Source organism: Rhipicephalus sanguineus, chromosome 3 (genome assembly GCF_013339695.2).
Source record: "Rhipicephalus sanguineus isolate Rsan-2018 chromosome 3, BIME_Rsan_1.4, whole genome shotgun sequence".
Lineage (NCBI taxonomy): Eukaryota > Metazoa > Arthropoda > Arachnida > Ixodida > Ixodidae > Rhipicephalus > Rhipicephalus sanguineus.
Window position 1 is genome coordinate 33,477,022 of NC_051178.1, and position 27,880 is coordinate 33,504,901.

Sequence of the window (27,880 nt, forward strand, 5' to 3'; positions counted from 1 at the left end):
GCTTTGGAGAAGCGACCGTCCCTGGCGTGTGGTGTTGTGGCCCAGGCTGTTGGCGCCATGATGTGACGTGCTTTCGAATTCGGTTTAAGCGCTCGTTCGTGACACTATTAAATATGGGATAGAGCCTGCTACGCAGACGTACTTACTTCAGTTATATTTTAGGGTGACAAATATTTCCGTAGACATTTATTGTGTGGAAAAGAAGCGTGTAAAATTGGACTCGGGTAAAACACACACGAGGTATCGACCATCGGTTACATCGCGTGAAGTCGACGTAGTGACGTGTGTAGCAGCTTGAGGAGTCAGACGGACGTGACTGCGAGAGCCCAAGTGTGGAGGGAGGTAGGCTACGCTAGAAAGACAGAATGGCCAGCAATAGAAACGCGGGCGATATTTGTGCTGACCAAAGTTCCTCCATCAGTTCAGAAGACCTTGTTCCTGGGCGAGTTGGTGCCTGCGTTTGCCAAACATTTTATTCATGGCACAATGCTTCAAACACGAAGAAAGGACAGAGAAGATGAGCGGGACGTGGAGTGTGCGGGTAGCAGCAGGCGTGAGCAGTTTATGCGGGAGGCGGCGATGACGTGCATTCATTGCAGAAATATGTGCTCCGGTGTTGATACGCGTAAAAATAGCCCCAGAATCAGCGTCACCGATATTGGGCTTCGTCTTATATTGAGCGTGAAGAGCGGATTTTGTAAGGAAGTTGACAATATAACGTCGCCCCCGGCCGGTGCACTGTTTAATACTAATATGTGGGGTTAAAATTCCCGGAACGACGATATTGTCACGGGGTCATGACGTCGACGAAGGCAGCAGTAGGCGTGTCCAAGATGAAACTCTATATTTGGCCGAACTTGTGGCTGGGAAACAGATAGTCAAACTATAGCGATGCACACTGTGCACTGATAGCGGCAAAGTGAGCGTCAGCCGTCGATGAACTGAACCGCGGCAAGGCGCGTCGGCATTTATACTGCGGCATAGAACATTCGAGCTTTATCGCTGGTGGCCCCGTTAGTTCGAGAATAAACTCAGCTGTTCGCATTTCCGCCAAGGTATATGTAAACTGGTAGCGTAACTTCCGTAGAAGCCCACGTGTCAAGCCGGTGGCTAGTTGTTGCAACAGTCGCCATCTATGTGAGGAGGGGACAAACAGAATTAAAAAAAAGAAAAAAGATGACGTCACAACCGGAAGCGGAAATGACGTCACGTTTTAACGCGATGGGCGCGAAATTATGAAATTTTTTGACAGGGCGCCGCTTCTTACTTTTTTTTATAGCTGCACGTTCTTTTTCTTATCACTATGACGGCTCCGTAATGGAAGCCTGCAAGATAACGGGAAGACGAAAAAGACAGATTTGATAAATAAGGTGCATTTTATTGGCGAAATATTGCAGTTGAACAGGAAATTACCCCAAAATATATAACACAGAAATCAGAAGTAGCATAACAATTCAACGTGCACACAAACCTTGCACACGTATTGCTCTTGCATCCGTAGACAGCGCAGCGTTTCTTCGCGTAGCGTGGCGGACTCATCGTCCCGAAGGGCGACAGTACGCCGGCCGTGCGCTGGCAAAACACAGTCACTGAAACGGTTCCCGATGGCCGCGATGGGCTATATTACCTTCTGCCAAGTACCACGACTAGAAAACAACGCTTATGCGAGGAAATCACCTATGGACGACAGGCACAAACCTACTGCGCAAAAACGAGTGACGCCATTTGCATCTGAAAATGCGCAAAACCGTTGGCCCATGTTACGACTGCCTGCATGTGCCCGCTGTTTCTGAAAATAAACGAAAAAAATTTTCCACTCAACCACATACCCGAGACTAAAGTTTGATTAAAGTAATCTACTAGTTTAATTCGTGACAAATAAAATTAAAACTAATGAAAATAAACGTTTAATTAATTTTTTGTTTTCATTATTTGTCCCCCCCTCACCTAGTAGCGCTTTAATCGTCACGCGGGTGTTGATGTTTGTCGCAATAGGTTGCCGACCACTTTTCGTTCCGACTTTCGCGACCTATTTAGATTGACCTTGTTTCCACACTCAAGTCTAAAGATGATCCTAAAATAATCTTGCATGTTCCCAGACATTCTGCACTGTAAAAAAATTTTTCCTGAAAAAAACAAATTTTCTGGCAGCTGGCCTGCCAGAAAATTTGTTTTCTTCTCTTTTCTGTTTTTATGTTTTCTGTAATTTTACATTACTCTTATGTTCCTGCTAACAGAAAATATGTTTTTTTTTTGCATAGACTTCGGTCCGGAAAATTTCTGTAATTCTACATATTTTTTTTTCGTTTTCAGTAACAGAAAAATTGTGTAATTTTCCGTGATTTTTTTCTGTTGTCAGTAACAGAAAATTTCTGCAACTTTACCTGGCTTTTTCTGTTCTCACTAAGATTGAATTCCTGTAATTTTACTACACTTCTGTGCTTTCAGTACAGAAATCTACAGTACAGTTCAGTACAGTTGAAGATCAGCGCTTGTCCCGTCCTCTTCTCTTGTGTGCCTTGTCAATTTCGTGCGCCGCGCAAAGATGGATAAGTTCCAACTCGCCTGCCTATCAATCCTACTACAGAAATCTTCTGTGATCTGATAAGTTTTTTTAGTTTTTAGAACAGAAAGTTTCTGTAATTAAAATGGGTTTCCTGTTCTAAGTAACAAGAATTCTTGAAATTGTGTTTCTTTCTCGTCATTGTAACGTCAGGTCTCAAGTATTCCGTAATTTTGCAGGTTATGCAAAATTAAAATGTATGTGGTGCAAGAACAGAAAATCTCACAAACAGAAAGGACCACTATCTTCTTGCATCTGCATTATCCCCTCTATAACACGCATCCTCTCTCGGAAATTCGTTAATTCAGTGCATTATCGACTGAGATGCAAACAAGCTTATTGACATGGAAGAGAAGTTCACGCAGTTGCCAACCTGCGTCTTCAAATACGATATTTGAAGATCAGTGGGGGCGAGGCAGTTGGTACGCAACAAAACTAAAAAGAAAACTGGCGCACGTCTTATTTCTAATATTTGTGGCCTATGCCCACAATATCACAAGGGGTCCAGATTCAGGAATCTCCCGGGGAAATTGGGCGGGTTGGCAGGCACAGATGTTCAAAAGTCATAGTCCTTGAGGGAGCTGCTCAATGACGCCACTTTCGGGTTCAGGTTGTGCTGTTTCCCACTTGTCCGCTCAGTCTTTGTGCCCTTTCCGGGATTGACAGGGGCAATTGACCTAAATAGAAGAGGCTTCTGTTTAGCAGTGCAGAACTACGTAAATATTGTTAGATACGGTGTAACTTGCTTTTCATTAAGAGCATACGTTTCTGCATACATCCATCTCTACTTAAATTACCCTCACTTTAAATAAAATATTGCCACAGAAGTGTGCAATGAAACTCGTAACCTTTCTGACACTAAAATATGAATTTGAACGTTTTAATGTTCAAGTAATGACAGTTCGTTTAATTGTGGTTACTCGCAACCAGTGTACCATAAAATAGGTAGCATCTCATTGAACAAACTACGGTTCAATATTAGTAATTTTGTTCCAAAATGCTTTCTTTTTCTATTACCAAAATGAAGCCATCTCAATAAATGAAGGCAATTTATGTGACCAGTATAACATACATTTAGAAAAATGTTACCGGAAAACTAGAGTTATTGGCCAATGTATTGAGTCAAAGATTTAGTGTCATTCCCACCTCTGGGTGAACTTCAAGGTAAGACTTGTCTCTTTGGGTAGGCAACGTTGAATGCGAAGCGTGCCAGGAATAACATCTTGAACGCCTCTCTCGGACTGGATGCATGCGTGAAAGGAACGTTGTCAATGCAAACTGTAAAGGACTTCGCTGTGAGGAAACCATCACCTGAAAGTTGAAAATTTGGGTTCAAAATTTACTCATGTTTAGAGGAGAGAATAGCATACCTTTAGCAAATATGAAAGGCCAACTTGGCATTTCCTGGAGATCATCAGCACAGGTAGATAAAGAAAAGAGCATTGATGGAACAAATTCTTTAGTACTCTGAAAACAACCAGGAATCCACAGGTACTTTTGCCCACAATTCTTTTTAGAAGATTACACTGTCAGCTCCTAAAAAGGACACGTGCATTGGCAAGACATGGGCTGCTTTTACAAGAGTTCTACACATGACAAAAAGTAACCAATTACAATCATTTGATTTATTTGATCACAATTTCCAATTATTCCATTGAATAATCAAAATGCTGAAATACAATCGAATACTTCTACGTTAAGTTCTCCAGCTATTTATTTGCCACTGCACAAACACGATGAATAAAAGCAGCTGATATGGCTGGCCTCCTTCGGAGCTCTTCATACTTCAGTTGCAAACACTAGCCATTCTTTCATAGGTACGTAGCGCATAGGCGACGGTGACCTTGGCTGATGTTGGCGTGGAGCGAGTGGGCTCTGGCGCGTAGATAAGTACTCTTCAATCTCTGCTGGTCGTTCACCGTTTCGAGGGCATGGTGCATACATGGGAAAACCCCTTAATCCAGACTGTCGGTAAGGAGAGAACCTATATATACAGGTTACCCACTTCTCCGCAATGGAAGTACAAATGCCTGCGCTCGTGGTCACGCTAGACGTCACTTTTCTGGGGCCTTTGCTCCACATAGCGAGCTACGCTAAGTGCTGGAGGCAGGCAGGTGGCCGTTTGTTCCGGCGGACGAGGTGCGCTGCGTGCTGTCGGCAGGTAAGGAGCCGTCATCGCAAGTGCTGCATTACTGTGTACCGCGGGTTGGCTGAGTACCTCGGAGTACGTTGGGATGAGTCGAATAGGCTGCGGCTGACGCTCCGGCTCTCGTATGACCTGCCTCAGTTCGTGGTGCACAACGTGGACGACTGATAGTGCAGTTGTAGTCTGAGGTGCTTGCCACTTACTGAGCTCTTCCCTGAACAATGACCTGATGAGTTCTCGCAGGGCTTCAATGTGGTTCCGCACGCCTCCAGAGGAGACATGTGCAGGTACGCAGCTTATGTCCCTGTCACACACGAGCGCGGCAATAAAGCGCGCACGCGGCCACTTTCAAACGGCAGTGGGATAGCACGACGCCAGCCGCTCGCCCAAGAAGCGCGAACAACGAAAAAACAAGTATCTAAAGACGCCGACGCGCCGCCTCCTCCTTGCCCACTAGCAGTCTCAGATCAAACGCCCGGCAAAGCCTGCATCTTTCTAGAGGGAAAGGATGACGCATCGCCGAGCGACGCCGCCGCGAGTAGAACCGGCGAGAAAAAATTGGCCGCGTGTCTGCGTGCTTCGCTGCAAATGTCGTCTAAAGACGATAGAAGAGGCGCTGCGTGAGATATGGACGCCATCTGGCAATACGTCGGGAAACATGAGTGCTGTGTTGCGGGCTGGTAGTCCCGGCGCAGCAGCAGGCGAAGACCGGTGGTGACCAACACGACCGGCGGGCACGCCAGCCAGCCCGAACACGCGGTTTGGCGCGAAGCGCTGAAGCAGAAGAAACGTCCGCACTCAACGAGTACTCTCCACACAAACTTTTATTTACACGTCGCCTAGGTAAAACAGGAATGCCAGAGCGGCGCCCCATGGCATTTGTACAGTGCAATACAGAACCGAAACCGAAACACAACAATGAGCTCGTGCAGAGGGCACGGAGGAAGGCAAGTTTCAGCGCAGTCGCATTTTCAGCGCAGCTTAAGAAACTAGGGTCTTTAGAATTACGTATGTATGCATTTTCTATTCAAGGAACACACCACCTAATACTTACCTAGTGATGTTGCGCCTCAGATATGCGTAATGTTTGCTTTTTGATCGACAATGTACACAAGTATGGACCTAGTCAGCCATTCACGATGGCTGACCCTTGGGCAAGTGGTTCAACTTTGGTCGAGTGGCTGAATCGAGTGACGTGCCGACAAACAGAAGGACAGACAGAAAGACAGACCAAAATTTCTCCGTTTAAGTATCCCAAGAAAGACTATCCTCTTTAAAAACTCGAACGCTCCTTAGCCTTGGCTGTACTGCACGCCGAAGAACGCTCCCGTCACTTCTAGAACCCGGGGAACAGGAGATAAAAGCGTGCCACGACGATCAGCGAGCAGTCAGTGAGGGAGTGATTAGTCGGCCCGGAGATGGTGAAGTTATGCTGAGTGTGGCTCCGTCAGCCAATGAAGCTAGGCGTATTTGTGATGGTGTGCGGTCAGTCGATCGTCGATCTGGAAGAATCGGATGACGACGCCGTGTGAGCCGTGAAAAGTTACGTCGACAGAGGGAACTACGCGATCACCGCTGGAGTTGGCCTGAGTGTTTCCTAGAAGAGATGCATTCAAGTACCGTCCAAGAATTGTGGACTGGATACGCCGTTGAATATTCAGGACTTTAACTGTTCTTGAATAGTTGTAATGCATGAGATTGCATTTGTAGCGCGTGATCTGTTTGTTTAGTTCCCGTTGCGTGAACACCATCTGAGTTATATTGTGAAGTTGTAATTGGTACCAGCCCAGTGTGCTTGTGTTTGTGATGTTTGTACTGCCTTAACTGAGAATATATTTCGTTTGTCTTATCGACTCTCGGCTCTGACTCGGTCTTTGGACCACAACCGGCGTTCGCTTGCGCACTAAAAGGACCAACCCTAAATTGTCCGCGCTTTCGTGGTGCGTTTGGGGGGCCGATACGTCCGCCCTTGGAATCCGCCCGGCGATTGCCATCCCCATTAACGCGATTAGTGACAATTATTCTGGCATCCGCGACAGGACCTTTTTGGTGCAAGGTGTGTTCAAAGTAGGGAGAAGGAGCCTTGAGACGTTGATAGTGCTTGGAAACGATTTTCGAATGTTGCACCGCGTTCTCGCTAACCTATGTGCAGAGAGTGTTTTGGAATTCGAAGTTAGGCAGAGGTTTTGTGCGCGCAGCTAGATTTTGATTGACGGGCATCATGGACCTTGAGAAGATAGTTGTCCTTGGTGAGAACATGGGTCTTTCTGGGGCCGATTTACGAAAGTGGGTGAGCCAGAAAGAAAAAGAAGAAAGAGAAAGGGCCAAGGAAGAAAAAGCAGCAGTGCTTGAAAAAGAGAGGTTGGCGGTGTAGAGGATCAAGGAAGAGAGAGCAGCAGAGCTAGAGAGAGAGAGACGCTAGCAGCTGCTAGGGAGAAGGAAGAGCGAGAAGCTAAAGAGCGACAGATGAAGGAAGAAACAGAGCAACAATTGAAACTAGAGCTGGAGAGAGAAAGGCTAGCAGCTGAAAGGGAGAAAGAAAAAAGAGAAGCGCAGATCGCTGAGAGAGAAAGGCAACGGCAGCACGACATGGAACTCGAACGGCTCCGTTTGCAACAGCGCATAGAAACTCCCGTCCAGGCTAGAGTCGACAGCAGTGAAAGGGAAGATCATAGCTTCTCTTTGAACCCGAGCAAACTGCTTGTGGCATTTGATGAGAAGAGCTTGATGCGTACCTGCACAGGTTTGAGACGATTGCTAAAAGCCAGAATTGGCCGGAGCAGCAATGGGCTACCGCTTTGAGCACTTGTTTGAGTGGCGAAGCACTCAGTGTGTACGGTAGGCTGACGCCTACCGATGCAGCTAATTACGCAAGGGTGAAAACTGCTTGGCTTAAGCTGTTTAGATTCACGGTGGAAGGCTTCCGAGATTAGTTCCGTACTGGAAAGCCAGCTGATGGCGAGATGGCTACGCAGTATGCCGCGCGACTCGGCCATTATTTTGAGAAATGGATCGAACTTTCAGAGACGGCACAGGAGTACAGTGAGCTTAGAGAGCTTCTTATCAGAGAGCAATTGCTGACCAGTTGCCAACCGAGCCTGTCGCTACATCTGAATGAGAGGAGAGCTAAATCGCTCAAGGATATGCTTGAATGGGCCGATCAATTCTTGGAAGCGCAAGGTTGCACGAATTTGGTCAAAGTGAAAAAGGAGGGTCCCGATGATTCAAAGCAATCGGCACCAGAAGAAAAGAAGCCTGCACCGGAGAGTGTTCCGCGATGCTTTCTGTGTAACCGAGTGGGTCAACGCGCTAACAGTTGTCGGACCAACTTTTCAAGTCCCAGTGTGATGAAATGCTTTAAATGTCGACAAACTGGGCACAAAGCAAACGCATGTCGGAACGAAGCGAGTAAAGTACACCAGGCAGCTTGTGTGTATGCCCCGCCAAAAGAGGAAGCAGAAGCCATCAATGATGAATTGACCGAGCTGAAGAGCGGGAAGGTTCATTTCATTGGTGCTGTGGTGGAAACACGGCCAATAGGCGTAACGAAAGGAATGCCTACACTTAAAAGGAAAGTTGGTGGAAAGGAAGTCACGGTACTAAGTGATAGTGGATGCACCACTGTTATCGTGCGAAAAGAATTGGCCCGAGACAGTGAGTTCACAGGAAATACCAACATGGTTCGCCTGAATGATAATTCGATTTGAATGCTTCCTGAAGCCGAGATTGAGGTTGAGACCCCTTACTTTAGCGGGAGAGTTACTGCCCTGTGCATGAATAACTCCCTGTGCGACCTTATCATTGGAAACATCGCCGGAGCGCGAAGGCAGGACGATCCAGAACGTTTGGGAGGAAACCCGAAGATGGAGCCCTCGTCAGTTCGGGAATCACAACCAAAAGGAATGAATGAAGCGTTCCTTGGCATTATTATCTGTTAGTGCTCATTAATATTGTGTATACCAAAGAAAAACGAGCCTTTAAAATTAACACTTCTTTCCTTCATTCATAGCGAGGGTCTCGCTCTGGCAGACTTGATGCTTTCAGGTAGTATGCGAGGGATTATTGGTCAGCTGCCAGCTCGTAGTAAGTTCACGTGCTACGTGACGCCAACAGGCAGAAAAAGAGTGTTCCACACTCGCCGCCATGGCTACTGGAGGCGCTGACTGACGCTCCCACGTTTAAATGTACATATATACCCTATAAGGTGGACGGGGGGGATGGCCGCCGCGGTAGCTCTGTTGGTAGAGCATCGGACGCATTATTCGAAGGTCGCAGGTTCGGTCCCTGCCCGCGGCAAGTTATCTTTTCGTCCACTTTTCTTTCTTCATATTTACCTTACATTTACTACTAATAACATCCCCTATACGTTCCTTGGCATTATTGTCTGTTAGTGCTCACTGTATATACAGTGTCTTTTTTTAGCGTGCCACGGTGGTCTATGGTTATGGCGCTCGACTGCTGACTCGAAGGTCGCAGGATCGAATCCCGGCCGCGGCTGCTGCATTTTCCATGGAGGCGAAAATGCTTGAGGCCCGTGTGCTTAGATTTAGGTGCACGTTAAAGAACCCCCGGTGGTCGAAATTTCCGGAGCCCTCCACTACGGCGTGTCTCATAATCATTTCGTGGTTTTGGGACGTTAGCCCCTAGATATTATTATATTACAGTGTCATTTTTTAGACAATACAGATAAAAAAAAATTCTATGACAGTCAGGCACCTGTCATTTACGCCGATGAACTCTATGTCGAGGCGGAAATACTGACGTTGACGCGACTAATTAACAAAAACTCGTTAACCTTTTAATTATTGACTTGAGTACAGTTGTTTATATTAGGAAGTTGTAGTGCATAATAATTTATGGCACACCCATTTTTTAGGGGTCACGAAAGTTGCACGTAGTTCGAGATATTCATAATCGAATTTCAAGAGTGAAATCGAAACTTACCGCGCCGGGCGCGCGCCAAGCGTGGCAGAACAGCGGAACGACACGTGACAGGAAGGTGACGAAATTAGAATGAAGGCGCGCCGGAGCAGAATCGGTTCAGAAAAAATTGACAAGCATTCTGAAATACACAAGTAGACAACTCAATGTTTGTTGCGCTTGGTAGTGCTTATCTGTTTCTTTCATAAACTATATATATGCGCGAAAAAATACTTCGCCTGTCTGCAAGAAGCGCCGCAGTGGCTGTCCCTGAGATTTATGCTTGGCAGAGAGATAAAAGATTGATATTGCGGTTATCTTGTGGTACGAAGGATACGGAGAAGGACCAAACACTAAGCGCAAAAGTAAGCGATGCGCGGACACAAGTGAGATGACTTGCAGCTTTTCACGAAAACATGCGGCCGTGACGCGCCGTCATTCAAATTTCGTCACTCCCTTGTGACGGGTAGTTCCGGTCTGACGTAGCAGAACGGTCGCGCTTCGTGCACGCCTCGCGCGATCAGTTTCGATTTCGCCCTTGAAATTCGATGACGAGTATCTCGAACGTCGTGCAACTTTTATGATTTCTAAAAAAATAGGCATGCTATCAAGTGGCACGCACTACAGCTTCGTAATATAAACACCTGCCCCCAAGAGAATAATTAATAAGTTGATGAACGGGTATTTGTTAATTAGTCGCAAGAGTGTCATTTTAACTGCGACAAAGTATTTCCGCCTCAACGTGGCGTTCATGTACCAAAACTGTACGTGCCTTACTGTCATACGATCTTTTAAAAAAATGTGTATTGGCTAAAAAAAAACCACCCCGTATTTTTTCAACATCGCACGTGGTTTTCGAGGACGGAATAAACAGGACACAATATGGATGCAGGGCGTCGTAGCAGGCTCGCTGATGCGGCCCGTCGGGGGTCCAAGTTCCTCGGACAGTGACAGCCTAACCAGCACTTATGAGCCGTCGGAACTGTACGCTGGGCCCAGCCGTGGGGTGCGCCCGCTGGCCGTGTACGACGTATCTTCCAGCGTGCCGTCGCCCCCTGGAAGGGGCTCACCAACCGATGCCGTGCAGCTGACAATGGTGCCTGACCAAGGAGGTCCGGACACCTTCCAGGTGTGTCTATTTGCCACGTTGGCCCATGCGTCTTTTATGTTCGGCCAAATAACCCGCCCACGGTGGCCTAGTGATTATGGTGCTCGACTGCTCACCCGAAGGTCGCGGGATCGAATCCCGGACATGGCGGCCGCATTTTCGATGGAGGCAAAAATGCCTGAGGCCCGTGTGCTTAGATTTGGGTGCACGTTAAAGAACCCCAGGTGGTCGAAATTTCCGGAGCCCTCCACTACGGCGTCTCTCATAATCGTGTTGTGGTTCTGGGACATTAAACCTCAAGAATTATTATTATGTTCAGCCAAATATGGCACTTCGCCTCACGCCCCTTACGTGGCCAACTCGGTACCGGACGACGTTTCATTTATCAAGGCGAAAGCCTTATATGCGTCATCAAATGGACACGTGAAGGTCGGCGTAGTCGTCAACACGAACGGTGGGTGAGTCGGTGGGTGAGTCGTCATTTCACTAATCGCCATCATTATTATTATCATAATCGCCATAACTGTCTTCGATGACGATGAGCGCACCGGATGTCTTTCGGCTTCGAGTCGTTTTAGTTGAATGGACCTTGTGCGTTTCATTAAAGCCTTTCCGTGTGCGCTCATTCTTCTAGTGAAGTAACTGCTGGCGTAACGTCCGTGGTGTGTGCTTTGTCCACTGCTCCCAGTAGTTTTACAATGGCTTTAGTCGATAGTCGTCTTCTGAATGAACTGCAAGATTAAAATATTTTAACAACTTGCCGTTAATGAGAGCTGGACACATTTGTGAAATGTGATGCTAGGACAACAGCGGACATTTGTTCAAAAAGGTCACACTACGTGTTTGTAAATGGAACAGTGGCTCAAATGAAAAATTTAAACCATGCCTAAAAATAAAATACGGGTTTGTTATCCAAGGCGCTATGAGATGAAGTTGGCTGGTTCCTATATATTGATCTTGCAAAAAAAGAAAGGGAAGCTAAAATACTTTAATATCGACATGCCCCTGCTCCTTGCGGCAAAGCTCCCAGAAATATTTTGAAATTTGCGCAAGCTAAAATTCAAAGGAAACTTGGAATGAGCCCCAGAAAATGACGGAAACGCATAATGGCGAGTGCTGACCAACAAAGAAAATTACAAGAACGAAAGCGCTCTGAAATGAAAGACGCCACCTCTGTGTGTATGGTCCACGTAAAACGATTGTCATTTGCATTTCACAGTTTAACAGTTAGCCGGCACCGATGCTCAATCTCTTTTATGTAGAAGGCCCCTGCTGTATACGAACGTATATTTGTGCCTTTGTAGTCCATGAAGATTCTAGTTCGGTCAAGCAAACACAACTGCATGCTTTACTGTAAGCTGAATGATTAAAGTACTCGGTTATTTTCAAGTGTTAATATACTCAAGAGCGCTCACGTTCATACAAGTTGCACGTCTGCCCGATGTAGCTATTTCGCAAGAGTGTGTTTTCTATTGAGATTGACGCTCAGATTCATCGCAATCTGTAGCAATTCGCCGTTTTAGTGGAGCACCCGCGAGCGACGTAGACACCACAATCGAAACCATTAGCACTCACCTCCCGGGCTGTGAACAAACTTTAAATATCTCCCGCGGCGAAAAAAAATTCACAAGCGAATTTGATAAATACATACTTTTTTACCCTTGGGATTGCGTTAGCTGTCCAGAAGCACTCAGAGAGCGCCGAAATTTGAATCGGAAGTCATCGTTACCATAATAACGATGGGAATAGCCGCGGTAACGAAAGTGTCGAGTCTGATTTCACGGGACCGAGAAAAATCTCCGAGTTAACCGAATGCCGAATTATCGAAAGTATCAAGAAACCAATAAACAAGTGTCTATTACATCAATGCATTTTCATGCGTATATTCAGCACTTATTTTGCGTGAGAGCAGTGCAAAAGCCGCAATTTTCGTCATTCGCGACTTCGTTCACAATGTGACTGCGGCTCAAGACCCCGTGTCTTAAGCCCGGAATGTGCTCTGAACCCATCCCTTATTACGTACCGCCACCACCAACACCACCACGCGCACGTGAAAATTATTTTTTCGCCGAAGAAATGTCCGGCAACACATTGTTCGTCCATCACAATGTAGCAACCGAGTTTTATGTCAGCATGGGGACCGCGGCTGGAAAGCTCCATCTTCGGCAGCTTCCACCTTGTCTGCGTTTCGCGGCATTGCACGCGCATTGCCCGAAGTCCGAAGGAAGCTACCGAATGCCACATCCGCTGTTGAAGAAACTGTGGTCACTAAAGCCATGATCATAGCGTCCACACAGTTCTGAAGTCACGCGCGCGGCCTACGTCGAGAGTCGTAACGAAACTGCTGAGAACAGCATCGGCTGCCGAATAAACATGGCTCGCCAATGAACATTCATGGATGGTTACTACGCAGTTCTGAAGGCGTGCGGCGAAAACGAAACAACTTGCGGCAGGTTTGACCCCTGTCATAGAGCTTCGTGCAACAACCTAGAGGGGAATTTGGCGCTGCGATCATTCAACCACCATGAGAACGATGTGAAGTAGAGGCTTCGGATTCGATTGCGTTAGCTAGCGCACTGTCTACGGGTATTTTTTCTACAGTTTCAGTTTCGTTCTTCGCGCATCATGGGTAGTGGGGGGCCGGCCACGGCGGCTGCATTTTCGATGGAGGCGAAAATGCTTGAGGCCCGTGTACTTAGATTTAGGTGCATGTCAAAGAACCCCAGGTGGTCGAAATTTCCGGAGCCATCCATTACGGCGTCTCTCATAATCATATCGTGGTTTTGGGACATTAAACCCAACATATTATTATTATGGGTAGTGGGGGGCGATGCAAAGGACTCAAACGGCGCCTTTGTTGTTGAAAGAGACTGAATACCGCTAGGTCTCTTCGTTTGCTGCGACATTGCGGCTTTACATGTTGTACATGACAGTTTTAGCAAAGCGTTGTGCACTCACCGCTGCGCATAGATGTAGCGTCCCATGCCAGCGCAGGAAAAGGCATAGAGTTCACGTTTTTTGATAAGCGCGTCTTGTCAAAACTCGTTCAAGTTGACTAAAAACCGACGGCGCAGTGTCGTAGACGCATCATCACGTTCCTGTTATTCTGGTTAACAACGGAACGAGAGATGCGTTGGGGGCGGACCACTGGAACAGACGCACCGGAGTTGCAGCAGATGATAAGTTAAGAGTTTCTCACTTAATGAAGTATTGTTATTTCCATGAATATGGATGCGTACTTTCGAGGGAAAAACGAGCGTACTTGTTTTCAGTGTTCATTAAATATCACCAAATATTTCATTATTTGGCGATGCCAAATCTGGAACACAATTGCAGAGCAACGCGTACCCTGATGGTTGAAATTGTCCAGGCTGCACTTCAATCACGCGGTCACGTAAGCTTTCTGCGATAAGTCTTGCATACGAAAATTGAAGTAAATTTTAATTGAAAATAACTTCATATCCTTTTGTTTAAAGCTCGGTAATTGAGCGTCCCGAATCTCAAGAACGAAATCCAGCAGAAGCAAATCCGAAGCCTCTCATCATTCACACGGTGGTTGAAGCGCCGTTCACGGAGCGCCGCATAGACACTAGCGCCAGATTCCCCTCAAAGTGTTAAAGTATGAAACTCTGTGACCCCTATTGCTATCGACACGGTCGTAGATAGAGCCCACGCAGTGCGCGTGCGCTGAGTAAAATCGAGAACAAAACAAGTTTGCCGGAGCCGCTGAAGGTCTCCAGAAATTAAAGCAGCTTCGCAGTAGTGGTGCCAAGCCTGAAAGAAGTGCGGAGCTCCTTCCTTGTTAGGGGCGAAGCTCCTTAAGCGGCACCCGTTCGTCCCTCGTAGCGTAGTATGTAACCAGTCTTACGCTTTGACCTGCAAGGTGGTGCCGGTGGGAGATTTTTCCTGTGCGTTGTTGAACAATAAAAAATTCGCAGCGTTAGCTAAAAGCCGACTTCTTCTGTCTCTCATTCCAATTAGCAGCCATTGTTTACCTCCAAGGTAGTGCCTGGTGAGATTTCTCCTGTGCGTGATTAAACAATAAAAATTTTCTTCAAAACGCCGTTGATTGATAAAATAAACCAACGAAAGGCGCCAGATGTTTTGTAAAATCAAAACGAAAGAACGCCAGATGTTTCTAAAGCAAAACGAAAAGACGCCAGCTGCTTAACGAAAGACGCCAGATGTTTTATAAAGCAATGGTTTTCTAAACAATGAAAATTCACAGCGTACATGTAAAATTAAAGTGCGCTGCAAGTCGTCATAACTCATCGAACCTTTAGTATAAACGCGCCCGATCTCACGTCGGTGATGATGTACTGGGCAGAATTCACGGAAGATTCACGGTTTACCGATAAACCTCCGCAGCTTCGCCCACTCATCATCATTCACTCCGTGGATATGCTGTGATTTTTAACACGAAAGTGTTTTATGCCGGGGTCCACCACGGCTCTGCTGACGCATTTCCGTCACGGATATGACGTTATAAAATATAAAGACTAACACATGGCAAAGAAAAAAACTAGAAGAAAAAGTTCCGTCACCTGGAATCGAACTCGCGACCTCTCGGTCCCCAGCACGCAGCGCGTAACGACTGCGCCACAAACGGCACGTTCTTCGCCATACTAACGGCGTGCCATTTATATACACCACTTACCAGCGGCGGTACTCAGAGATCAGGGTACATCAGCGTGTTTTCGTTATCACTAGCGAGATGGCGCGAGGGGCTCGAAGAGCGTAGAGTTACTGTAAAGGTAGCATATACAGTAACTCTAGAAGAGCGTTTAGAAGAGCGCGCTTTAATTGTCGTCGCCCCCCCGCGTTGAGATGAGCGTGTGTCTGTACAGGGCGTGGTCGCTCCTGCACGCGCGCTTATCTTGTACGTCTTGCGCTCTCACCGCAAGTTTGCGTTCAAGTTACAGAGAGCACGAAGGTCATTTCGCTCACCGCAGCGGCCGCTTTTGCGAAAGGAGTGCGCTGCTCACAAACGAATAAGCTACAACTGTGACAGTTCGCGCTCATCCTGTGTATACTTGTGCGTTCGTTTCGTGCGTCCTCCTTTGTATTTGACCAGCGCGCTTTAACTGTCGAGCTGTGACAGTTGTTTGTTCGCGCTCATCTTGTGTATGTTCGTTCCGTGCGCCCTTTCTGCTTGAGCAACGCGTCGGAAGTTTCGAGCTGCTTGCCGTTCTTCGCGTGACATTACAACTTGTCGGGGCGAAACAATGCGCAACAAACGCTCAGCTACGTCTGTGAAGACACGTTTTACTTTCGTGTTATACCGATTCCTATGACAGAGGGATCAACCATGTTTTTTTCTCTTTATTTTTCTCCTTCTTTCTCCCTCTCTCTTTTTCTCTCTTTTTTTCTTTCGCTCTCTTCTTCATCTTTTCGTTGTCTCAATTTATTTCTATTTCTGTCTTTCTCTTTTCACTCTAATTCTTTCTCTTGCTCTCTCTTTCTATTTTTTCCCATCCTTTTCTCTCTCTCTCACTATATCTCGGTTCCTGCTTTGTTTCTGTATTTTTCTCTCTCTTTCGTTTTGCCTTGCTCTCTCTCTTTTCAATATTTTTTATGCCTCTTTCTTTCGATATCTTTGTCTATTTCTTTCTCGGTATTTCTTTCTCGGTATCTTTCTCGGTATAACACGAAAGTGTTTTATGCCGGGGTCCACCAATACATCACTGACGTATCTCCGTCACGGAAATGACGTCGAAAAAATTTACACAGTCAGATGGCAAAGAAAAAAGGTTCCGTCAACGGGCATCGAACCCACGACCGCTCGGTCCGAAACAACAAATGTCGGGCACGCTATCCACTGCGCCACGGTCGCAGACTCTGGGCACTTTACAAAGGCGCCTTTTATATTTACCACTCTCCCGGTCGGCGGGATGGCGTTGCCCTCTGGGAGCGGTAAAGTAAAGTAATTAGTCATTACTGTAGACTCCGCGATAAGCACCTGCAACGCGTTACACGTCCGTCCCATTCGGCGCGTTTTCAATAGAAGTTCAATTTTGTCAATGCCTTAACACTCCGCGAGGTGGCGACGTAAGCCCAAGCGTCGTTAAAGTCCTTTAAAGCGTCGTAAGAGCGTCGGCCTCGATCATAGCATCACGCTAATCAAAACCAAAAATAGCTCTGCGACGCGCGCCTGTCTCACCTGGCTGTAACACCGCGTTCCCCACTCACGCGATTGCCCCGAGAAAAATCGCGGCCGGGCTACCGGTGCGGCACGACGCGCTTTGCGTTTCCCTCTAGACCGGCATTGGTGTTCAATCACATTTTAACATGCCACGGGATAGCGACCAAGTTCTGCGTCCATTATGCGACGCTCTTCTGGCTATCACACCTCGTTCACTGATTACGCTTTCACCGTTAACTACTACAGCTACCACAAGGTTTTGTTTAATCATTTAACATGGACGTTAGTCGTCGGGATGGAGGTGTACCACCAATCATCAAAGTGGGTGCATACACGTTAAACGGTGCCATTAGCTGCCAGACATCAATATACATTGTGCAAACTCTCTTATATCAATGTACAGTAAATATTCAGCTACTTCTGTAAGGGCACGCTTTACTTTCGTGTTATACCGATTCCTATGACGGAGGGATCAACCATGTTTTTTTTCCGTCTTTCTTCCCCTTTCTTTCTCTCCATTCCTTTGTCTCTTTTTTTCTCTCTGTGCTCGTTCTCTCGCCTATCAGAGTTATGGCATCTCACGCCGGACAAATCGGCGCACGTGTTCTGAGGGCGTAGCAGAATATGAAGAATAGGAAGAAGAGAGCGCATGCCGGTTCATCATCATGATAGCTTTCTGGTCGATCGGCTTAAACAACTCCGATGTTAATACGGGATGGTGGTAAGATCGTGGATGGCGACTAAGCCTTTCTGAAGGGCCGCCGCGGCCCCTTTTGGTTGTTCGCGAACGCCGTTTACGCTCCTTTGCGTCGCACATTTGCGGCGTTTCGCGCTTGGCGCTCCGAGGATCCTCCGCATTAACCGGGCTGCGGCCAAATATGACTGAAATAAGGAGCCTTCGATGCCATTAAACAATACATATGCTTGTCTGATCCAGAGAACACGTCCGAGTTATCCGATTTTCCGTATTAAAGGGGGTCGAGTCGACGAGCTTTTACTTTACTAACATGTTACTTTGTTAATTGCTAAGTGCAAATAGTTTAAGCATCTGCAGCACAATTGCTAATTCAGATGTGTTTAAATGCAAGCGGTAGTGAATGTCTTGTGGACCGGTTTTTCTAAGAGGACATTAACTAACACTTGAAATTAGGGGTATGAAAAATATCAAATTCTTAGCTTCGAAGCGAACTTCAATAATGAAAAGTAATTGCGAATAGAGTCGAGCATTTTTCAAATATTTCTGAATACGAATAGTAAAACTACTGACTTTTGCAAAAAAAAATTAACCTTGTAGATATGAAAAAGGAAGTTTGTTGTACGGCAAATAATATACACTAAATTTGTTCACTGTACAGCACTATTGCTTGACAGTAGCAGATATCCAGTTATTTAATGTTAATAATAATATTTATTAGATGCGAAGTATCTTATGGCGGAGTTCAATCCGGTGGTGGTGGTGGTGGTGGTGGTGTGCGGCGTGACCACCCTTACTGCGCATGCGCATACCCTCCCCTCTCCGCTCCCCTCTCCTACCCTCTCCACTTCCCCTCTCCCCTCCCCTTTCCACTCTTCCTCTGAAACGCGGGCTAGACATGCCGAAATTCTCTCCTGCGCAACGCCTCGACGAGCACCAGCGCATGCGCATCCCCTCCCCCTCTCTCTCCTCTCCTACGCTGCCCCCCTCTCGCACGCCTGCCGACCGCGTTCCCCGCTCGCCCTGTAAGAATTAACGGCCAGGCTAGAGGGAAGACAAGACGCGCGTAGCTTTCCTCTTGGCGTTCCACGACGCGAGGTCGGTAGCATGCCCAAAGAACGCCAGCGGAACGCGATCGTGCAAGTGCTCCGGCCTCCCATCGACTCATGGTCCCCTTTAGCGGGAAATGGTATAATTTTTTTTATTTTATTTAGTACACACTGCCAATCCTTTTCGGAATTATTGCAGGAAGGACACGAACTATAAATATATGAAGCAAAAGACAGAGGAAGAAATCATGCAAAATACCATAACTGTTTTTTTTTTCCCTTTTTTGTGCGTGAATGGTAATGTAAAGATGAATACGAAAATTCACATGTGTGAAACATATGTACACAACTGTGATATCTAACTGTATAATGCTGACACATAATATCGTATCAATATAATTGCGATTATACAATCATAGTCACACAGAGGTACGTAAGCTTTGCGAAAAAAAAAAGAAAGCATACATTCTAGTGAAAGGTTGGGGAATGTGGGTAGCAGGATGAATACTAACAGTAATATACATCACTAAAGAAAGGTGCGAAATATTTGTAGTTTTAAGTTTGTGCATCATGTAAGTAATTTTCAAGTAGTGACAGAAAGGTAGTTAGGGAGGAGGTATTGGTAATAGTGGAAGGTAAGTCGTTCCACTGTCGTAAGGCTAGCGGCAAGAAAGAGTATTTAAAACAATTTGTATGAAAGCGATATTCATTTAAGGTGTATGAGTGCTTTAGTCGAGTTATTCTTGTGTCTGAAATAGAGATGTACTTAGAACTATTTAACATTTAACTTGTTATGAAATAATTCATGAAGCAGTTTCAATCGGGCGAGCGCAGCGCGGTTTAACGTCCCAAAACCACAATATGATTACGAGACACGTCGTAGTGGAGGGCTCCGGAAATTTCGACCGCCTGGGTTCTTTAACGTGCACCTAAATCTAAGTACATGAGCCTCAAACATTTTCGCCTGCATCGAAAATGCAGCCGCCGCGGCCGGGACAGTTATTTAATGTTGTCATCAAGGATGCACAGCTGCTCAGTGTTCTCCTCGGAGCAGCGTCAACGTATGGACGTCACAATTTCTCCTGACAATGAAAACAGCCGCTTACTGTAATAGACACACTAGTGCTGATGTGTTAATCGCGTCATCATAGTTTAATCCTTTAGGCTTGCTTTCTCAATTGGGAGGCGTAATGACATCTGACCGCACGACTTCATTGCAGGTGCTTCATCTTCGGATAACCCAGAATATTGCTGGCTTTGCTTATTTTTAAACATTTCTTCTAAATTTTGCAATGGCTCCCCACTGGTTTCAGTGGTTTATTTCAGTATAATATCCGCACTCTATTGAAGGAACGTGCTCCGTCTCATATATAACGACATGCTCTTGCCATTACTCTTCAATAGTTGCACAACTTTTGCAAAAGCACAATGAGGGGGGGGGGGGATGCCCATTGAAACTGCTTTGTCTACTTGTGCACCAAATCTAGGGGAATTCAGCACAGGCATGTCGTTCCTTGTGCTGCTTTCAATAGTAGTTCCGTAATTTTGTGGTCTTCGAATATACGGAATAGGAAAGTGCCTTTCGAAACTAATCGAATATTCAAAGTTTCGCGTATTCGTACGCTCCTACTTAAAGTATGGTTTTTGAGAAAAAAAAAGCAAACTTATTGAATAGTTGGACGCGGTGCACGCCTTTAAAGGTTACTTGTTCCTCTTTAAAACCTCCTGTTTTAAAGGTAAAATAGTGCCAATCATTACACAGTCAAGAAAAATTTGATTATTGACTTCTAGCTGTTTCGTTACGAATTGTAGCCAGTGCTTCTGAAGGTGTATCCACTTTAAGGTGGTAGGCCACCTTCAAAAGTCGAATTTTTTTCACGAGGTCGATCTTTATTTTTTTATTTTTTTGTGCACGCCCAAACATTCAAAAATATGTCGCAATTAAAATTATCCTGCTATCATCATTAGTTTGCAAGTTACAGCAAGTTCTCCATACCCCATGCACGTATAGGAAAGCCGAAACCACATTGTGTTTGTTTCGAAAGTAAGTCTTGTTTCCTCTATATTAATGATGTTCAAAATACTTTATAAATTTTATTGTGACTGTTACATAAGAGGATGTCATTAAATATAACTTTGGGTTTCTAATTGTTTTTAAATCTCTAAAAGCGGGCACAGGGGAGACGCACACCTCTTGCAAGCTCTGAAATCTTTGTTTGCGTTTTTCTTAAAATAAGAATTTGATCCAAGTCATGTGACGCCAACTTTCATAACCTTTTTCTCAGTGCGTACTTCGAACTGAAATTTTGTATAATAGTTTACAACATCTATATCTGTGCAATGAACTAGAAAAAAGAAATTGATAGAATATTTTAAATTCACAGCTAATTTTGCAAACAGGTTCAGTCTAAATTGGCTCTTTTCTCTCGTCTTTTATGTTTTTTTAACATTACTTCCTTGGTATTTGCTGCATAATATTTATCCTAGTTCATTGCATAGCTCCAAGCTTTAGTTACTCAAATGCCAAAGCTTTACAGAATTAAGCCACCCTTTAGTTACTTATCACGGCTGGCGTTACTGCCACTTTTAAGCCCATTTTAAATGCGAAGCATTTCTTAGCGAACCTTTGGCAATTTGAGCGTTTCTATCTACGTATCTATCTATCTATCTATCTATCTATCTAGCCGCCTACGTCTGGGTGTTCTCATGATCGCCCCCGTAGCTTTATGTAGACCAATATTGGCATGGGAGGGTAACAGGATTTGACGAGTATGACTGTAGGGTCATGACATGAATAACGTGAAAATGCTGCCGAGTACATCGTCAAACCCTTTCCTCCAGACACGTGTGGCACATAACCGTTTACCATGGGCAGCGGTGTACGGGTATGCGCCGCAGGTGATTGACAGTTTATATCTACCCAGGAACGGCGAGAACAGACCTTGGTAACCTAAATGCGAGAGCGTTAAGAAAAAGCGACATCGACAGCGTTGACGCCGACGAATGGAAAGAATGAAAATTAGGATCCCAGCAGGAATCGAACCCAAGTATTCTGCGTGGCAATCAGGTATTCTACCACAGAGCCACGCCAGGTCTACAAACTGCTTTGGAAAAACAGCCTATGCAGGCGTAATGGCGGTGCAACGTATATTGTGGTTGTGGTGCTGGGTATCTAATTTTGGAGAAAGCGATAAACACTACATGATACTCCTACGATACAGGCGTCGTATCAGATTAACGTCCGTGGTTCCAGTGTTGGCTCCGCTTTTATAGCAGTCTAATAAACATTGCATTTGCATTCCTATGATTCAGCAAGCTATATTGAAGCATTGCTCGACCCCGGAGGAATACATTAACGAAAGTTACGTATGATATTCACATCATCGTACCGTAAAGTGCACTTAGTCCACAAGAACGACGCAGTGTCCTCTTCATTTCTTACGAGGCTGGCGATGGCCTTATGCTGACCGAGAATGATGCCAGATTGATTGACAGCCGCTTTGTAGACTAGGCTACGTAGGCCACATACGCCGAGGTAGTCTACGAATACGACAAGCGCCATCCACTGATGTTTGTCTGCGTAGCACTATCCAGGCCTACCAGCCTCGACGGCCTATATCAACACACAATTTGTCCACGAAATGAACGAGGCATTCACAATTTCCAACAGCTGTACTATACGTCATACTTCACTACACATGGACCCCTCGTCACTGCTATCACAACCGGATCCGATAACAAGTCATGACCAGCTGCTGGTGCTCACTGATCACGGTGATGTTGACCTTGTTCAAGAAGTGTCAAGAACCTCCTCCCCACATGCACACGGGTTCGTGAAAAGTGCGTGCGTTCTCTATCATAAGGGGCAAGTATAAGCACTACATATCAGCTTACCGCTTCTGGTGTTGGTAATACCCACGTTGCTGTTGGCAGCGTTACCCAAATGTAAACAACTGGTTATATAACACATATTCGGCTCTTCAACATATATGTGTGCGTATAAAATTTACAAAACTCTTTACGGTCATTTTGTAACGTTTCGCTTACTAAAAAAATGCAACAAAGTCACCTTCCCGCCGCATGCTTCGCATAACATCGACTGCCACGGTACGTGGGATCTGCCGAATTTTTTGACTAAGATCACTTCCCAAAAAATAAATAATCAATATTTTGCACTATGAATGGCTGGGTAAGTTAAATAAGACATGCTTGTTTTTAAAGGGCCCCTCACCAGGCCACATAGCAAATGTTAGTTAGACGCTGGAAGTTGTTGTGTGCCGAATGAAGAGCAGTATGCCGCAAGAATTTTTCAAATCGGTTCATTACGAGCTGAGAAAAACAATAATTTGTAGCGGCGCGAAACCGTGATGCGAGGAGGCGAGTTTCAAACCCTTGCCACTCGCCCCGTGTAGCCTTCGCAAGCCAAATCCCTTCCCTGCCCTCTTCACTTGACACATACGCATGAACACGTCATACGCATGCATGGTCACGTGCGCATGACGTGCCCGAGCCAGCCCGAGCACGCGAGCGGCGTCGCACGGCCGCTACCTTTGTTTTTATGTAGCGGCCGTGGGCGTTTTGTCGGCGTTCTCTGTGGTGCACTGCCTGTTTCTGCGGGACGAGCATGAAAGTTGAGACATTTGTACGGGCACGAGAGTGGTGGTATCATGAGCCAGTGCCGCATTAACGTTTACTTAGACGCGGTAGAATAAATGAGCATAATGAGTGCTCGAACGCGCCAGAACATTACTTTCGTTTCCAGGGCTGGCGTCTGCTCGATGCGCTAACCGCGGGTGCACGAACGCATGGGAAAGGGAGGCACATTAGCCCCGCATCTCGCTGCAATTCACGAAAAAGAAAATGAAAAAGACGCACAAATTCCCTTTGAGTGTCTCATTATTTCTCTCAAGTTTTATTAATCTGTTCAAGCAACAAATTACAGATACTACACATGTCGTGTCAAATAATTATCGCAGTGTCACGTGCTACTGTTGGCGACGTCAGAGCACAGTCGTCTACGTAGAGGAGCGGCGTCACAGCACTACCATCTACGTAGGGCCATTTTCTCATGTACGTCATCCCCTCATTCTCTAAAGCGCGCGCCCGCGAGAGGAAGGGCAAGCAGCGTTCACCTTGAAATTTGACCCATTTCCGCGGCGCGTAGCGTTGCAAATTTTGGCAGACGTGATCGTGAACGCTCAGTTTATGCATTGCGCTCGTTAGCTCAAAATTGTCAAACCTGGTGAGGGGCCCTTTAAGAAAAAATTATTTCAACGCTGGCTGCTCCTAAAAAAATTTTTTTTTTACTGGGCTACCACCCAAAGTAAAACTTTGAGCGCAAATAGACGACGCAGGACCAAAAAAGAGAAACACACACCACAAGCGCTCAAGTCTGAATGAGCGCTTGTGGTGTGCGTTGCTCTTTTTTTGGTCCTGCGTCGTCTATTTGCGCTCGAAGTCTTACTTAATCATGAGATACCAACTAGCCCACCTAGCTATATTGTTACAGAGCGTATCCACTTTACGCGAATTCTCAGGGCGGCACTAGTTTCGAAGCATTCATTGCTAGGTCTGCAACGAAACACGGGGCAGTTCTACTTACTTTTGTACTTTAGTGGGTAAAACAGAATATCGTAACAAAAGCAACTAGGACAACACCGCTTGCTCATCGCACGTTTCACGGCACATATCTCAACATCCACGGCGCTCTTCGATTCATTTCCAAGTAGGCATGCCATATAAGCTCGCCACTACAATTAGATAAACACTATATGGACGGCGTCTCACAGAGGAGGTAGGGTCGAGCATAGCTGCTTCGCATAAAAAAACAAACAAAAAATCATCGGTTGGCATGTTGTAGAATCGCACATAAAGAATACGAAAACGAGCGCAGAAGCTGTTGCAGTTGTGACGTGTGTGCCAATTCGCTACAGCTCAGCTCTCAGAGGAGCAATCTTTAGTCACATATGGACACAAGAGCAATGGCTTAAGGTGGTAGGCCACTAAAAATGTTTTTTTAGGAACAGCCAGCGCTGAAATAACTTTTTCTTCAAAACAAGCATGTCTTATTTAACTTACCCAGCCGTTTATAGTGCAAAATATTGACAATTTATTTTTTGGAGGTGATCTTTGTAAAAAATTGCCTTAAAAATGGTAGTCACGCCAGCTGTGACAAGTGGCGAATGGGTGGCTTAATTAAGTAAAGCTTTGGCATGTGCGTAACTAAAGGTTGGAGCTATGCAATGAACTAGGATAAATATGATGCAGTAAATATCAGGGAAATAATGTTAAACAAACAAAAAAAAAGACAGGGAAAAAGAGCCAATTTCGACTGAACATGTTTGCAAAACTAGCTGAAAATTTAAAAATAATACATCAATTTCTTTTATTCTAGTTCATTGCAGAGGTTTATACGTTGTAAACTACTATACAAAATTTAACGCAAACAATAATTTCAGAGCTTGCAAGAGATGTGAGTCCCCCCTGTGCCCGTTTTTAGACATTTAAAAACAATTAGAAACACACAGGTATATTTAATGACATCCTCTTGTGTAAGAGTCTCAATAAAATTTATAAAGTATTTTAAATATCACTAATATACAAGAAACAACACTTTCGAAAAAACACAATGTGGTTTAGGCTTCGCTATACGTGCATGGGGTATGGAAAACTTGCTGTAACTTGCAAACTAATGACGATAGGAGGATAATGTTTGTTGCAACATATTTTTGTATGTTTGGGAGTGACCAAAAATAAAAAAATAAAAATCGACCTCGTGAAAGAAAATTCGACTTTTGAAGGTGGCCTACCACCTTAAGACGAGTACGTATTTAAATGTTCCGCGTACTATGCCGGGCGTATCAAAACGCGGGGCATTCCGAAACCAGAGCAATACGTCAGACATACTTTCATTTATGTATACCAGGTGGGCCTGCCGTATATGCAATACTAGGGAGCCTACATGACCGCTCCCTATGCAATACCCCTGAACGTTGTTAAGCCGACGCACAATAAATATTTTGCCAGGCCACCTCCCACCCCCTTCCTGTCATTAGCTTAGAGCAAAGAAGAAACTGAAATCCCATGAGGTGTAAATAAATAGAGTGTTTGACAATTGGGGACACAGTAAATTTGCGAGCCACCAGGGCGCATGTGCAGAATCGAAGGCACTCTTGAGCTCTTGCGCTCGCGTTGACCCAAGACCCAAAAATGGAATACTAGCGTCGGTCCCCCACGGCGTTTTGGGTCGCCAGCGAGATGACGCAGACGCAGCGCGGGCTACGAATTTTAATTTCGCCACATGTGGCACCCCGTGCGTTTGACCAAACGCAGCTTGCGTTTTACCCCATTATCAAACTCTGCTGACCCTCCGAACGCAAGTGCAGCATACCCAACGCAGCTTGGGGACCCAAGACGCTGGACCCCCAAGATGCGTTGGGCAGCCTGCTCTTCCGTTCGGATGATCAGCAGAGTTTGAGAATTGGGCCAACGCAAGCTGCGTTGGGTCAAGCGCACGGAGCGCCATGCGTGACGAAATATAAAATCATGCGAGACGCGGGCCTTACTGCGCCGTGGCCCGCGCGACGTCTGTGTCTTCTCGCAGGTGACCTAAGACGCCTTGGGGCCCCACGCTAGTTTTCAATTTTTGCATCTCGGGTCAAGGCGAGCGCAAGAGCACAAGAGTGGCTTGGGTTCTGCGCATGCGTCCTGGCGGCTCGCAAGCTTCTTGGGTCCCCAAGCTTCTTGGATCCCCAAGCTCCTTGGGGCCCCAATTCTCAAACTCTCTATTAACTGCAATAACATTGAACACGCAGTCTCGCATTCGGCTCCGGCGCGACCTGTTCTACGAAGGCTCGTTGCCCGACGACCAACGGCAACCGACGGCAGCATTCTTCTCGGCCGACAGCTCGCTGCTCGAGGGAACAGAGCGCCGCTCGCAGATCGTCACACTCGTCGACAATCGCAACATAATTGCTAGGTGAGCCACCACAAGGAGCACCTAAGGATTGGAAACGACATATTCGCAATTAGGACATGTTCTCTCACTGCATTGTTTGTCATAGCGCTTGAAAGGTGAGGTCGCCATGCTTATAAGCTACTGTAGCATGTTGAATGTTGTTACCTTCCCGACGATTAAGCAAGGAGTGCCCTTAAAAAAGAAAAAAAAAATGTTGCAGTGGCTTAGCTCGGCTGTGCCAGGATAACGTAGCGTTATCAAATATTCAGCTGATTGTTCTTAGCTTTCCTGATTAACTAGGATTAGCTTGATTATCATGCTTACTGCTGCTCCAATGACACACACATGGTATACATATGTGGCACATGTATAATTATTTTGCCAGGCAACTAATTCGGGATCCGATGAGTTGAGCCTCTCCGCTCTTCTGCGCCGTTGAGTAGCATTCGCGCTCTTCTTCTCCATGGCTAAACCACACTGGCAAACGCCAGTCAGAGGCGCTATCAGGCAAACAACTTTGTAGAGAGAAAAACTTAAAAAAGAAACGCTGAAGAGGTTAATCATAAATTGTCCGGAAAAAGTCATAGTTTCACCGCAAGGGCGAAGCAATGAATGCGATAGCAACAAATTCTAGTGTTATACGAAGTGAGGCTGGCAGCTAACTGTTTTGTATCCGATCTCGCGTAACTACAAAACGCTGGTGTAAGAGAATACGGCCGCTCCAGGGAGAGATGCTCTCCGCATAGTTACTTCGCGTTGAGAGCGCAGCACATGGAAGGGTATACGAGCCGCCCGCTGTGATGGCTGTCGAGATAGCGCGCGCGCCAACGATCGCGACCGCGCGTGCTTAGATTCAAAGTTCAAAGTTGCTGCTCGCGCGACACCCCCTCCCCCCTGACATCTTTTCATGCTTGTTAAATACGGGCGGGACTTTTCCTGTCTGCTTCGATGGCAGGCCTCCCGAGCGGGGTGATGTTAGCGAGTTTTAGTATAGCGGATAACAACAAACGCAAGGATTTAGCGTTAGCGTTAGCGTTAGCGTTGCGTGCTCCTAACTGCGCATGAGCAGAACGTAAACGTAGCCCGACCTCTTACGTACGAACGCTATTTCTGGAATATAGCGTTCAACGCTAACGCACGCAAGAGATCCCGTACGTAGGGCAAGATGGCGGTGCCTGTTGAAGCGAGAGCCGTCCACTTCGAATCTTTGTAGCCGTCGTCCTGCATTACTAAACTTATTCATTCCCTAATAATGTTCGTATTTGATTTCGATTTGAGTAATGAGGCTTCGCCAACCGTGC

At 46.0% G+C, this 27,880-nt stretch overlaps 1 protein-coding gene across 1 annotated transcript in view; it reads left to right on the plus strand.

Annotated features, from left to right (window-relative positions):
• Positions 1-27,880, plus strand: part of LOC119385373 (monocarboxylate transporter 13) — a 77,393-nt gene that overhangs the window by 11,586 nt on the left and 37,927 nt on the right. Inside the window, exons 4-5 of the mRNA XM_049413969.1 lie at positions 10,522-10,758; positions 26,437-26,600. Of these exons, the coding sequence (XP_049269926.1) occupies positions 10,522-10,758; positions 26,437-26,600 (401 nt within the window). The remainder of the gene's footprint in view (positions 1-10,521; positions 10,759-26,436; positions 26,601-27,880) is intronic.